Source organism: Penicillium macrosclerotiorum (assembly GCF_028827735.1).
Source record: "Penicillium macrosclerotiorum strain IBT 26536 chromosome Unknown utg000002l_segment0_segment0, whole genome shotgun sequence".
In the NCBI taxonomy this organism is placed as follows: Eukaryota; Fungi; Ascomycota; class Eurotiomycetes; order Eurotiales; family Aspergillaceae; genus Penicillium; species Penicillium macrosclerotiorum.
Window position 1 is genome coordinate 4086368 of NW_026643082.1, and position 13755 is coordinate 4100122.

A 13755-nucleotide genomic window follows, 5' to 3' on the forward strand; every position below is an offset into this window, starting at 1 on the left:
CACTGACGATCTCCCTGTCAACCCGTTAGATTAAGCGTCGACATTAATAATGTCGGCTGAGATCATAGCACACATCATCGGATTACGGAACGAGCTCCCCGGACGACCGAGCAGTCGGATAGTTGGGACAGTCTGGAGAGGGTCCCGAAAAACCTCGAGGTTGCTTTTCTTGTACCGCAACCAAAGTACCCATCTCGACATCGCCGTCTCAACCGTCTCGCTTGTATAGTTCTGGACGACGGAGTCATGTCTCCATAGCTCCATAGTCGACTCGTGCCTTGTTCGTGATCAGTCAACGGTCGATCTCCACTACGCCTCGTTCCAATCCTGTCCTTGGTCGGAGTCCGCCGCCACCTATCATCTCGGACGAAGGACTCGGACCATCTCTAGATTGACCGGACAGGGAGACGGAGAGCTCAACCCAGTGATACCTTGGACCTTCCAGGGCCCCAGGGCCCCTATAGCCCCGACCAACTTTTTTTTTTTTTTTTTTTTTTTTTTCTCTTTCTCTTTCTCTCTCTACTCTTTTCTCGATTCAGCCAGCCCTCGTCGCTTAACCCGCTAATGTAGCTGTCCGTACGAAACATGCAGCATGTACCATGTGCGGAGCTGAAGTGGTTCGGCTTGGATGCTTGACGAATCCAATGGGATTTCGCAGCAATAGCTATAGTCTAGTTTCTAGTAGCTATGTTCTAGTCCCTCTCGCCGCCCTCGCCGCCCTCCCCCTCTAAACGCTGTGCGATGTTGACCGAGGATGGAACGAGGTCCCTGGAGTCGTTGTGCCCCCAATGATGCCGATGACGATGCCTATGATGCTGGCAGGACACACAGGGTTGGTGGGCAACCAGAAAAGGTTGGGGGGGGGGAGTGAGATCAAGATCTCAACCGGGGCTGAACCAGTCCTCGGACATATCGTCATTCTTCGCCACTTTGCCCTCAACTCCAAACAAGCCCCAGCAAAACCCGCACTGCATTCGCTGGCCAGGCTCGCCGGGAGGGGTTTCTGGGGGACGGACTGGGGACTTATGTCACAGGTCCAGGCATTCCCCAGATGGTTCAGAGCCCCTGGCCCTCTCCTCCACTAGTCCTCTGATCATCGACTGATCGACCCGGGTCTGGCCACGAGCCGGGCATTGGTTAGTATACTTCCTTCCTACCTTCTGCTTCCCGCCCCTTGTTATGGCTGGGTTGGCCCCAAAAGAGAGCGAGCGAGCGAGCGAGTAGGAGAGAGAGAGAGAGCACCGAGAAAGCGACCTGTACAGGACAAAGCAGATTTGAGACGTGCAGTGGGTTTCACACTTGGAATGTGAGAGTGGCTTGCACATTATTATTCCAAAGCGGCCTGCATCCAGGGTCAAGTCTGCGAGTGGATGCAAGGAGTTTCCGGAAAATAAAAAGGGCAACCAACCCCCAAACAGATAAGAGAGACCACAAAAAATGACATAAAAACCAAAAAAAAAAAACCAAAAGACTCAAGGAGGAAGTTGACCCTGGTAGTGAAAGTAAACCAACCACGAGGGGAGGAGGTTGGGCACATCCGTGGATTCTTGTGGAGGCCCATCCAAGCATGAAACCGTCTGGAGGGCCGATAAAGTAAAGAGAGAGGGTGCTCCAAAGGGGGGCCTTCAGGAACGCATTTGTTTTGAGGCATACTGTCAGACATCCTTACCGATGATCCTATGATTCTCTGCATGGGGTTCTTTTCCGGTGCACCACATGGAGAAGGGTGAATGCGGTTCCATAGCAAAGGTACGGAGCATATCCTAGGAACAGATCCTGCACATCCTGCACATCCTGCACATCCTGCATTCTAGGTGCTTGGAGGAGGTGTACCTATGTACATGTTGTATGTGAGTGGACTCGAGATAGGATCCGTCCCGCTGTTCCGCTAGTCCGCAAGGCACCGTGTTCCCGTTGAAGGGCAGTTCTGGTCCAGTCCATGGCCCGTCCCGGGGCCGTAAAGTCTTTCCCCCCCGTGCATCGTTGCGCCTCTGACATCCTTCGGGGCTTCGAGTCTCTCGTCTCGGGTCACACAAAGTCCGCCCCCCCCTAACGGCGCCATTAAGCGAATAAGCGAACGTGGAACACCCTTTGTTAGCGCTGATAACTTCGTCGTGGACTCTTGTATGGTCTGGAATTTCGACCGTGATTAGACATCATAGATCAGATCTGATCTACGGCATCTGGAAGGTTAGGGGGGCCCACGAGATACTGAAACATTAGTTCCCTTTAAGCCCCCTCTTTGTTTGCGGACTGGTCACTTCAAGAGACCACGTACTCTATACATCCTCTCATCCTATACAGTCCACTCTCACGATAGCAGCACACCAAACCCTATAGAATATCTATAGAACATACCCTTATTCTCTTCTGTCCTGAGAGATCTCTCTCTATCTCTCTCTTAATTTGACACATCCTCTGGCTTACTTTATAGCCTCTGATGGGACAAAACTGCTGGCTCTGCGTGCATCTAGCCCGACCGTCCCAGCCACCAACCGCACTCGCTGCACTGTCGGCACATCCTGCACGCGGCCACCAGCACAGCACCATCACTCGACTTTTCCCCTCCTGAAAATCCCTTCCCCCCCCCCCCCTCCAACATCTCCACCAACATCACATCTCCTGCTGAACCACCCCCCCAAACGCTCTTCGCCCCCTGCAACTGGGGCCCATTGAAGACCCGGAAATTGGGGCCGGGATCGACTCCTTGCATCCCCCGTCCTCAACCTTCGTGATCCATCCACCATTATCTATCCAGGATCCTGCACTCGAGTCTGCCGCTCCTTCTCCTCCCGCGATGCGCCCAGGGCCACCACTGGCCCAAAGTGCTTTGAAATAGAAGAGAAAGTGATCCAAATCCCCCAGGTCATGCGAGATCTTGACTTGGGTGCTCGACGACTGCTGCTCTACTGTCGCATTTTGCCTTCCGGTCGGCCGTGATTTGCGAGGCCCGGAGTGATGGGCGCATCGGTGGATTCACCAGAGCGACCGCTCCTCAGGTCCCACAAGGCGCTCCCGCGGAGGGGCATCGTGGTTCCCAACGTCAACGTTGCCCAACCGGTCTCGCCGGATCAAAAGGGCACGGTCACCGCGGCGCCAGCTCCTCCATTGACTCCACCCGGCGCGATCCAGGAAAACAGCATGGAGGAGGAACGGACGCCGCGAAAACGGGATGCATCCGTCTCGGACTCTCAAACGACAGGCATGTTGACACCGCGCCGACCCTCGAAACCTCCGACCCCCGACGTGACACCGCCTCGCACAACCGCCACGATCCGACCGACTCTCAATCAGTTCGGATATTTCTCCTCGTCATCGCGGGCCGAATCCTTCCAAACCGCCTGCGAGAGTATCCCATCCGATGGCGACATGGACACACCCGTGCAATCCCCTCCCCGGACCGTGTCAGCCGTGCCGCAGAGGATGGCGCCGGAGAGGGTCAGGCACAGGGTACCTTTTGCGTCGCAAAAGGTACCAGCGACGACTGAACTTCGCTCCAACCCGACGGGGATTGAAGACACTGCGCCCAAATCATCCCCACCCTCTGCTTCACAACCACACAGTGAAACGGACTATGAAACCGGCTTCGAGTCCTTCGATGGGGACTGGGTATCCAGCCAGAACCATGGGTCCCCGACCCCGATGCCGGGAAAACGGAGGCGAGCACAGACGCAGCAGCAGAAAGACCAAACATCCAACCCAAACGGAGAGGTAGATGCAGATGTCGAGGACACACTGGACATAGTGCATCTGGATGCCTCCCTGATGCGCGAGAAGAATTTGCGGGACCGAGTGCAGAACAAGCCTGAAATAGCGTCCAGTCCATCCATGGAGCGGTTTCGCGAAACAATTGGATGGCCCACCCACGATGTGCGCTTACAGCTCGATGAGCCAGAATCGCGGCGATTGTCCGGGATTTCGTCCACTTCGACCGTATCAGCGATGATCATCGATTCGCCGCAACAAGCCCAGCGTTTACTGCGTCACACGGAGAAGAGGAGCTCGCTCCGATCTGTCAGCTCCCCGGTTCCCAAATCGGAACGTCTTTCCATGACATCAACATCGGATTCCCAGCACCGTCTCGTCCACAAGGCCGCTCGAATCTCCGAACAAGATCGTCGAAGCATCTCGTCGGATGTCTCATTTTCGACCAAAACAACTACGAGTGCGCCTCATCCCTCAACTGAAATCATTCCGGTGGTGGTGATACCAGAGCGACGTTCATCCCTGAAATCTGGTCCCAGTAGCCAGGTTTCATCTCAACCTGGTTCTCAGCGGTCTGGTCGACGGCCTCCTCCCGTGTCATCGGATGGCTCTGTCAATGTGCCGCGGCAAAGGACACGAACTATGTCTGACGCGGCCTCTGCACGTTCCCGAGACCTGGATTCAAGAGGTCGCCCTGCTATGGGCAGGCCTCCGATCCCCACGCGAAGCTCTTCGCTTTCTGCGCCAACAAGTCGTAATAATTCGCGCACCACTTCGCTTACATCGGAAAGCCTGCGGAGCCACACGTTGGCGATGGATCTGGAGATGAAAAAGCGTCGTGACCAGCAGCCTGTCTCACCACCTCGTCAAAATATACTCGGCCCCAATGAAAATTTGAACAGCAACGGCCACCGCAGAACTCTACTGGAGGCTCCTCATCTTCCCGCTGTGATGGTCAGCTCCACAGAGGACATGACGACGTTGCGACCACCTTCATTACCTTATACCCAGTGGTCGATCCCGTCGTCATCCCCCGGTCCAATTGAGATTCACGAGGCCACGGCAGTGAGTCTGTATCCACATAACAACCGATCGCTGCTTTTGGTTGATCAACAGACATCTGTCGAGACACAAATGCTGCGCGCTTTTCGTAGGGATCGACAAGACCAGGACGCGAACCCTCAGACGCCTGACAATCCGACCCACCCCACATCTGCCTTGCCCGCCCATTCTCCATTGAGAAATCCGCGCACGCCGCCCAAGCCTCCGATTTCTAAACCCCTTCCAGCACTTCCTTTGGCAGCTGAGAATTCTAATGCCAGCCAGGAGAATGGAGGTCGTCTGGGTCGTCGCTGGAACACCGTCCGCCGCACCTTTGGCCCTCGCCCGCGATCAGATTCCTTCAACACCATCGCCCGCTCTCTCTCCGTGCGCTCAGCGAAGAACCGCAAGGCAGGCATAGAAATGGACAGTCGCCTCCATCCCTTCTGGCGCCCGCGCGAATTCTGGGAAAACATTCCAGGATCCCCAAAGAAAGAACGTCCAATCAACCACGCTCCACTGGAGCGCGGCGTCATAAATAACTCACTCGGTCTTCCCCAGGCCCGACTTGTCTTCGACATTCCACCCCCTCTGGACCGACGCAGTCCCGAAATGAAACGATTTTTCGACGGCATTTCTACCTCCGCCCATTACCACGGCAGCCGCGGCAGTCTAGTCGATCCGCACACCATTCTGCGCACTGGTACTCCGCTGTATCAGAGTCGCTATCGCTTCTTGTCGCGATGGGGTCTTCGCCTGCGTCCTCTGTCGCTGCGCAACGTGCGTGCCCGTATCCGCCGAATGCGGCAGCGCCGTGAAGACCGCAGACAAGCAGCGCGCCGGGCCTCTCTTAAGCAACGTATTGGTGGCCCGGTTTACCTAGCATCTAGCGCCAGCAATGGTGCTGTGCGGTAAAGGTCCAAGCTTCCATGTCTTACGAACCCCGCGCTGAGTGGCCATGTCTCACTTGACGAAAAGAAAATGAATCCACGATCCGTCTCAGATTCAGAGTTACGTTTTCAATTCCCTTTCCCCATGTTCTCAGGGATCATGTTCACGGCCCAAGTTTTCTATTCATTTCTTTTGCAGTTTTTTATGTCTTTGCTTCTGCGTTTTCAATTCATTGCTGCTCTTCTATTGCGCGTGCATGGGATTCCCTGCTACGATACGATATCTACGACCACGACATTTACGATGCACGATCATGACTCCATGACTTATGATGCTGACCTGTGCCGGACGACCCGCCTGATGATTCTTTGTGGCGGTCTCCAGATGTACCATAAGCCTTTTTGTTTTTGCGGCCTTGTCAGCGTTGCCAGATTTGTGTTTTGACCTAAACTTCTTGAATATAGCCCTCGCCGTGTTTTGTTCTCTATATCCTTGCACCCATCTTCGTATAATCCTAGATGTAAAAGACGGGGGAACAAAATATCCCATATCTCTGTCCCTAACCATAGCTACAAGGTTAAATTCACCGCCCCAAACGCCATACACCGAAAAAAGAAACTCCGAGGAATATCCCCACGCCACCGCTAGACCCGAAATCCATTAATAACCAGCTCGGCCTCCTCCCCCAAACCCCCGCCCCCGCGGTCTCGCATGTCTCCTCCCTCTCCCACCTAGGCCCGACCGTCCCCGAATAGCCATCGACCCATATTCCGCCTCCCGCTCTCTCGCCCTCTCCCGCCGCTCTGCCGACTCAGCACCGTTCCCTGTGCCTGTCCCCAATCCCCGCGCTGCTGCTTCTTCTTCGTCTTCTCCGTCCGCCCCGCGATGTTCCCGAGCAGCCCGCTCCTGCGCCCGAGCCAACATCGCCTCCCAGGCCGGCGGATCTAGGAAAGGCTGCGGCGGGTGGAAGGAGACCTCCGTGCGGCGGGTCTGGGCCGGCGCGTCGGGGTTGTCATGCTCGGCTGATGTTGGTTTCAGGAGGATTGTGGCAGGGGCGGCGCTTGAGTTTTGGAGATGTTTCTGTGGTGGGAGGAGGGGTCGCTTGTGGGGGATCAGAAGGGCTCTTGGAAGGCTCTTGGAGGGCTGGGCGGTTGACATGATGTTGGTTTGGGTTGTGGGTGGTTTGGCGGAGTTGCAGAGCACGGCGGAGGTGATGGCCGGAGCGAGCGTGAATGGGCGGGGGCTTATCTTATCTGTTTTGTGGGGGCAAGGCCAGGCTTGGGCGGTGGAAGATCAACCTTCTAGCTTTATATCCGACTTTATATACTTCGGTCTCGGTCAAATTTATAGGTGAAAATGGGACGGCCGCCAAACGTGGAAAGCATATGACATCTATTGGACGGAGGCATAGACAATCTTCTATTCACTGTGTTCCCGGACTTACCCTACCCTGCTTTCCCCGTTATACTCGAGACCGATGCGGACACAAGCAAGTCTACACTGTTGACAGAGTGACATGACAAAAATGGGCATAGCCTAAATATGGTAGGTATGGGTGTAATAGCAGTTATTTGGCATTGCCGTTGGCACTGTCTATATTTCATATTGAAATTGCAGTTTCAAACAGAGGAAGATTGAATGGATAGAGGAATTATAATAATAAAGCAATTTGTTTATGAATTCGAAATTGACTCAAGCAGAATTATGACGTGGTATATCTTTTATGAGACACCCGCAGACGGTGGGGAAAAATAGCCGTGTAACCCTAGGAATCAGATCATGTGCTGGAAGAAGATGGAACGAGAAGACTTGGCGGAAATGTGCATATCACGTCCTAGTAAGTGTCTATCTTCATCTTATACGTACTATCTGACTCTTCTTTAATTTTCTTGACCATGTTCCGAACGTGATTGGGCGTCCTGCAAAGTCTCAGATCATACATCTTGTCTATCGCCCATTCAAATCTATAAAGCAGTCAATACTAGTCGATCAGATGAACAATTTGAGAAAGAGAATGAGTAGATCGTACTTTCCATTTGCCTTTTCCATCAACGTATTGATAATTGATTCTCGACATTCTTCTGCATCTTCGTGCATGCGCCACTTTTCAAATTCAGGGCTATTGTCTAGGATTTCATGGATAAATATGCGAATATCGATGTCAACAAATTCTGGTTGAATGGTCATAATATTGTTTTCCCACAACCATGGCAATCCCTTTGCTAGGCTTTCGTTCATAGGACTGGTGAAAAGGATCTGGATATCGGAATGAGTGAAGTGAGCGAGATTCCCCAATAACCGGAATAAATCGTATCTTGCCGGACACCATGCAAAAGTATCCCAGCACCTATCGAGACCATTGATAATAATCTGAACTCTCTCGGCGTGCACCAGCATTTTCATAAATGTGGAGACAAGCGGTCTGTAGGACGGTTCTTGATTGCCATCTTCACATAATGTGAATAAAGTCTCTATCTCTTGCTGAGAATCAGGGCAGTATGAATAGAGTTGTATTATGAGGGACTTAACCAGCTGCTCGGTAGTATTGAGCCGAACTAGTTCGTCATATTCCCAGGCGTTTGGAGAAGGATAGAAAAAGTGCTCGAGGACAATGCATGCAGGGTCATTTTGCCAGGTGAGCTCTTCACTGACCATCGTGCTCAGAATCGTATTTTCTTGAGGGGAGGCCCCCCTGCAACCAAAGAAACCGACGTTCTCCTGCCTCCCACTCCTTATACTCTCGGGTTTGAAGAAACCAGGAGCCTGTTTCTTGATGGTATCCCTTTAGATCCCATGTCTTATTCCCTGCGGGTGTACAGTCGAGCCAGGCCTCCATTCGCTCTTCCGGGGTCATGGATGTCATGATGGACGTATATCTGAGCCAGGATTCAATTTTTTCTACGTCGACGGGCTCTGCTGTCGTTTTACCTGAGGGTACGGTCCCCGTTGTCATCGGCAGCGCTGTCATAATTTTAGTAGTCATGATGAGCTGGGACCGAGGGAATTATAGTCAAACCTTCACTGACTGGGGTATTTTTGGAGCGAGCGCTCGTTTATAAAGCCAACGCCACGCATTTTGTCCTATATTTGTATCGTGGCGGCAATCGATGTTTAAGAGGCATACATGACTTTTGTTCAGGGTTATTATTGGTCGCGTTTGCAGAGAAGTGGGGCGCAAGGGTGTTTTCAAACACGATACCAACACAAATGTCGTCAATATGCTTGATTGGATTCAAAGCTGTGACGAACTCCACTCAAATGTACGCCGTGGTGTCAGAAAAAGAGGAGTAGGCGATCGTAAATGGTCAGATAAAATATGTAACCAACAGTTCAACCAAAATAGCACACCGATCTTGTGAGCCTTTGAAATCTTTTTTAGCGGCCAAGGCAGTGAGGCTTCGCGAACCTCTCTCATCAGAATTTTGCTGATTGGAAATAATATGAGAACGTATGGAAGATTGATCCCCAGCCTAATTACAGCATTCGACAAGCAAGGGAGGACACAAAGGCTATTTTCAAGTAATAAGGCATCTCGGAGCTAAGCGCCCTTGTCCTTTTTATATCAAAATAGTTTAAGTTGGTAGGAGTTAATTCTAGAAGCCTGAACAAAATCTGTCAGCAACATGTAACAGGAAACCTCCATATGCGCGAATGAGATAGACCTGATCTGTCGCCGTTGCCCTGAAGGGCGCGACTTCTAACAAGAAATCTGATATCACTCCGTTTCATGCTTCAGGACCTTCGGAGATAACCCGTCATTTCCAGGAAAACACAATCATCACGTGAAGAAAACAGTTCATATCCTTCTGATGATCTGACTATTCTTAAGAAGGGACAATGGATTTCAATAGACCATACTGAATAGGACATGAGCGATCGCTTCAGGTCGAGGGGATACTGTTGCCGTTACCCAGACGCTCTGGCCCTGGTAGTGATGGAGTTGAGATAATCAGCACTTTCGAGGTAGTAAAATCCATACAAAAATTGACTTCAACATTATCCCCTATAAGGAGAGTCTGCCTACCTGGAAATAGCTTAGATTGAATACACCACGGACCAAGCCCTAGACCTAAACGAAATGGGCTAGGTGGCTATATACTAAAAGTAAGGTTTAAATATATCGGACTTTCAAGATGGATGAAAGCTAATGGAAAGTTGGGATTCGCAGCTATTGTAGTCTGGTTATGAAAACCATAGTTCATTATTAGGCTCTCTAACTTTCCTCAAACAATACGTGGTTCAAAATCAAACTAAGTCTACTTTGATAGGATGCAATTAACCTCATAACATAGATAAAACAATGCGACAATAGGGTATATGATATAAGGATTGCGGAAGATCGAGACCACTCATCATTCATAGAGGCGACCTAGAGTGTAAACTACGTTAAATTGAAGTTACATTAGACTGGCGACCTGGCATTGAAGTCTTCCCATTCACCTCTACGCACGCCGCTAGCACCGTCACCATCGATCGAGCACTAATACATGACATACATGACCCAAAACGCTCATGAAGGCGGGAAAACTCCCTTGGACCCCTCGGGTGTCACCAACGTGCGACTGGGCCCATCTTCTACCGAGTAGATCACGACGAGATACCGCAACATGCTCTGGCGCGACTGCTGCTTATCGAAGGTGATTTCCGGGCTGAACCCTTCGGGGTCCTTGCGGCGCGCGTGGTCCGCAAGGTTCTCATACACATCGCGGCGCGTATCTTCGGAGATGCGACTGTTGCCATAGAACACGTCCTGGATCCAGATAGAGTGCTTGCGCAAGCCGCGCGCCTGGAATCTTCGCAGGTCCGCCATTAGGCGAGTTGAATCGTCCTGAAGCTTCTTATTTTCGGCCGTCCACGCGCGTTCTTTCTCATCGAGAGACTGCTGGATCGATGCACACCGCTTCTCCAGATTTGCCTTCTCCTGCTCCAACAGCCGCTGAGCCGCCTCGCTTGTCTCTCTGGCCTGTGTGGCGATTGACAGCTGGCTTACCGCAGTATCGTGGCGCTGGACGGCCTGGAACCTGTCCTGTTCAGCCTTTGCAACCGTCTGCTCTCGTTCGTGGAGGAGAAGGTCGAGCTGGAGACTGTGTTCAATGGTCTCGTGCTTGAAGTGGCAGGACATTTCTGCGCGCTTGACGGCATCGTTCCGCTCCTTGAGCAATGACTGCTTGAGCTGGAGCTCTAACGCGAGGGTCTGTTTTACGTCCTGCAGCTGGATCGAGAGATCTCCGAAGCGCCGCCAGATATCGTCTTTGTCCTGGACTGCCACGTCTCGCTCCTCTCGTGCTGCATTCCGATCACGAACGGCTTCCTTCTCCTTACTCCAGGCGACATCGCGATCCTTCTCAACCTGCTGACGGGCCGTCACCGCTTCATTCTTTTCTCGGGTCGCCCGTTCCAGCTCTTCCCTGACGTCCCGAATGCTCTTCTGGATATGGGCAATTGCATCTTGTGAGGATTTAAGCTCCTGGCTCTTGCTCTCCAAGCTCTGGCTCAACTCCTTAATCAACCGCTGCTGCTCCAGCACCTGTGAGTCCGCAGCCTGCTTCTTCCGCAGAAGCTCATTTCTCTCTTGCAAGAGCGTCTCATGCTTCCGCTCCGCCTCTTCCGCAATCCCCTTGAGCCTTCGCACATCCGCTTCGGCCGTGGTGACTGACTTCTTCCACTCAACGCAGCTGGTCTCGAGCAGCGTAATGCGCGTCTTAAGCCTCCGCGCCTCCGCACCCAGACCCTCTATCTCACGGTTCTTCTCCAACAACTGGCCTCTTGATGCCTCGCATTGAATGATCGCTTTATCTCGCTGACGCACTAGATCTGCAACCGATTCGCGAACGTTCTTGAGCTCGCCGGCCAGGCGTTTCAGCTGCCGCTGGGCGTCCTCACGCTGTTTCTCGGCTTCGGCATACTGTTCCTCGGCGAGGATTCGCGCATGGCGGGCAATATCGAGCTCCTCGGCAATGCCTCGGATCTTATCCAAGAGCTCGTCGCCATTGTGCATGGCCGCGCGAACGTGGCTTTGCAAAGCATCTCTGATGGCGATAGCCTCGACGTGAAGTTCGGTGCGGATCTGCGAGACGTGGATCGATGAAGTATAGATATCTATACCAGAAACGGGGTCCAGTCCATTGCTATCAGACATGGTGACGCCCTGACCATGGGGCTGCACTTGGCTGAGGTTGTCATTCAGCGTTAGTGCAGAGGATAATTCCTCGGCCCATTTTTGCGAAGGGGCCTCGTCAAGAATGCTGGTAGCTGTGACAGGCTCCATCTGGTCTCCGGAGTTAGAATTTTTGAACTAAGATGGGATTTCCTAGCAGCAGGGCGTCTCCAGGTGTATATGGTGCAGCTGATGGCACATGCCCCGGGGGGCGATTGATGCCATCTTCCTCCTAGGAAAGTACACTAGTATACTCTGAATTTCTATGCCTTTAAAGCGACGGGTTATGATCAATAGACAGGCCAATCCAGCCCGATAATCACCTTCGTTCACCTTGTCATGGGGCGAGTCAGAGTGGCTAGTAGAGGGCGGAGCGGATATCCGAGCGACCGGATATCGCCTATACCTGCCAAAGGACCTTCAAAGGGGATTTGAAAGTGAGAAAATCAAGAGATATTCAATCACATCTGACCACCAACCAACACTTTACAGGTTCTTTGACGCTCGGTTGCTTTGGCGGTTCTGACAATCTCAGGTGTTTCAGCTCGGCTCTTCTGACCCCGGGCGCCACATGCAGGAGTTCGGGCGAGTGCCTTGTTCCTGAATGGCGCGGTGGGGCTGTGTGAAAAAGGCTGCATAATCGCGTGTTCGCATTGAAAAAAACCTAGAATGACCGAGTGCATCCATTCTGTACTGAAGTTCGCTCCCAGAGCCCTGCTTCTCCGCACTTGACAGGCAAGCGCAGCCATCAGGATCTGTCAACTCGGCATAGTTCACGCACGGTTCTATGTGAAATACTACTAAAATCTCACAAAAAGAGGAACTAGCGGCACTAGTCGCACTAGAGTAACGATTGTCACATTTGCGGTAACTATTGGAGACTCTCGGGGGTCTGGAATCTCTTGGAAACTATTCCAACACATGATGAGGATGAGACACCCCAAGAAAGCTACTGCTACTTGTTCATCTTGATGGCGATCGCCTTCAAAATTGCATCCGAGTTGGTCTCATTTCGGCCCTGTAGCAGGGAATTGGTGTGGAAATTGCCATCTCCGAGTAGGGAGCGCTCCGCCACACGAGTAATATTTCGCCCGTCATATTGCAGAATGATATACTCGTCTTCGCCAGCAAGAATCCTGTAGGTGATTTGATCTTTCGGTCTATGTCAACAAAGCAATGAGCCCCAGCCAGGACAGTGTGGACTCACCATGCCGTTTATGCAAGCTCCTCAGATATCGGGCCATCTGCTTCCAGTTCTTCACGGATTGAATGTTCATCTCGCGCTTGCCCTCAAATACGAAGACAGGTCGACCGTCTGAGACCCGATAGACGACTAAATCGACCCGGGAGCCACCACGACCTGCCTGGGTCGTCCAGAATTCTGGGGCAACAGTGAACGTGGGGAACGGAAAGTAGGCCTGAAGCACACCGTTCCAGATGCCGTTTACATGCGCTTCGGTGATTTTGTGTTGGCCACTCGGAGCATCAAATTCGGTAGCGGGAGTGTCAATCATAGATAGGAACGCAAAGCGGGCGTGCGCGAAAGGGCTGTCTTCTATCTCCATGATCAGGCTCGTTGTTAATCTTGTTTCTGAAGAACGAACTGGAGAGTGAAGGAAATGCCATCGGGATCCTCTTCTATGCCATTTCCAGCAGCCATGCCTCGTAATTGATAATTCCTAGCCTTTCAGAATGCAGTAGCATCAAACGTAGGGGTCGTTCCTCAGTGGAGAGCAGTCCCGGGCCCCGCACTATAATGTGATTCACCATTGGCTTGCGTATCATGATCTTCAGCTATTTCAGCCGACATAAAAAATCTTTTTTCCAGCTGGATTCAAGAAACCACCCGAGCCGAGTAGGAGTTCCGGTCAGAATTGGCGACTGCAAATATATCGACCATTGGTTCGTGATTTAATCTGTTCAATGTGACCTAACGGAGAGGCCGAAGAAGCCGAGTAGAA

The 13755-nt window shown here is 52.1% G+C and overlaps 5 protein-coding genes across 5 annotated transcripts; 2 read left to right on the plus strand and 3 right to left on the minus strand.

Moving 5' to 3' along the window:
* Positions 1 to 30: 30 nt before the first annotated feature.
* N7462_002606 (uncharacterized protein) lies at positions 31 to 264 on the minus strand (the record flags this gene model as incomplete). The annotated part of the gene is made up of 1 exon (XM_057074332.1): positions 31 to 264. The coding sequence occupies one exon, from the start codon at positions 262 to 264 to the stop codon at positions 31 to 33; it is 234 nt and encodes a 77-aa protein (XP_056937973.1).
* Positions 265 to 2958: 2694 nt separating this feature from the next.
* Positions 2959 to 5661, plus strand: N7462_002607 (uncharacterized protein; the record flags this gene model as incomplete). The annotated part of the gene is made up of 1 exon (XM_057074333.1): positions 2959 to 5661. One exon carries the CDS (start codon positions 2959 to 2961, stop codon positions 5659 to 5661), a length of 2703 nt encoding a protein of 900 aa, XP_056937974.1.
* A 636-nt stretch (positions 5662 to 6297) lies between these two features.
* Positions 6298 to 6795, minus strand: N7462_002608 (uncharacterized protein; the record flags this gene model as incomplete). The annotated part of the gene is made up of 1 exon (XM_057074334.1): positions 6298 to 6795. One exon carries the CDS (start codon positions 6793 to 6795, stop codon positions 6298 to 6300), a length of 498 nt encoding a protein of 165 aa, XP_056937975.1.
* Positions 6796 to 10149: 3354 nt separating this feature from the next.
* N7462_002609 (uncharacterized protein) lies at positions 10150 to 11725 on the plus strand (the record flags this gene model as incomplete). The annotated part of the gene is made up of 7 exons (XM_057074335.1): positions 10150 to 10219; positions 10275 to 10438; positions 10619 to 10780; positions 10850 to 11088; positions 11162 to 11166; positions 11313 to 11380; positions 11450 to 11725. 7 exons carry the CDS (start codon positions 10150 to 10152, stop codon positions 11723 to 11725), a joined length of 984 nt encoding a protein of 327 aa, XP_056937976.1.
* A 1024-nt stretch (positions 11726 to 12749) lies between these two features.
* Positions 12750 to 13359, minus strand: N7462_002610 (uncharacterized protein; the record flags this gene model as incomplete). The annotated part of the gene is made up of 2 exons (XM_057074336.1): positions 12750 to 12946; positions 13002 to 13359. The coding sequence occupies 2 exons, from the start codon at positions 13357 to 13359 to the stop codon at positions 12750 to 12752; spliced, it is 555 nt and encodes a 184-aa protein (XP_056937977.1).
* Between the last annotated feature and the right edge of the window lie 396 nt (positions 13360 to 13755).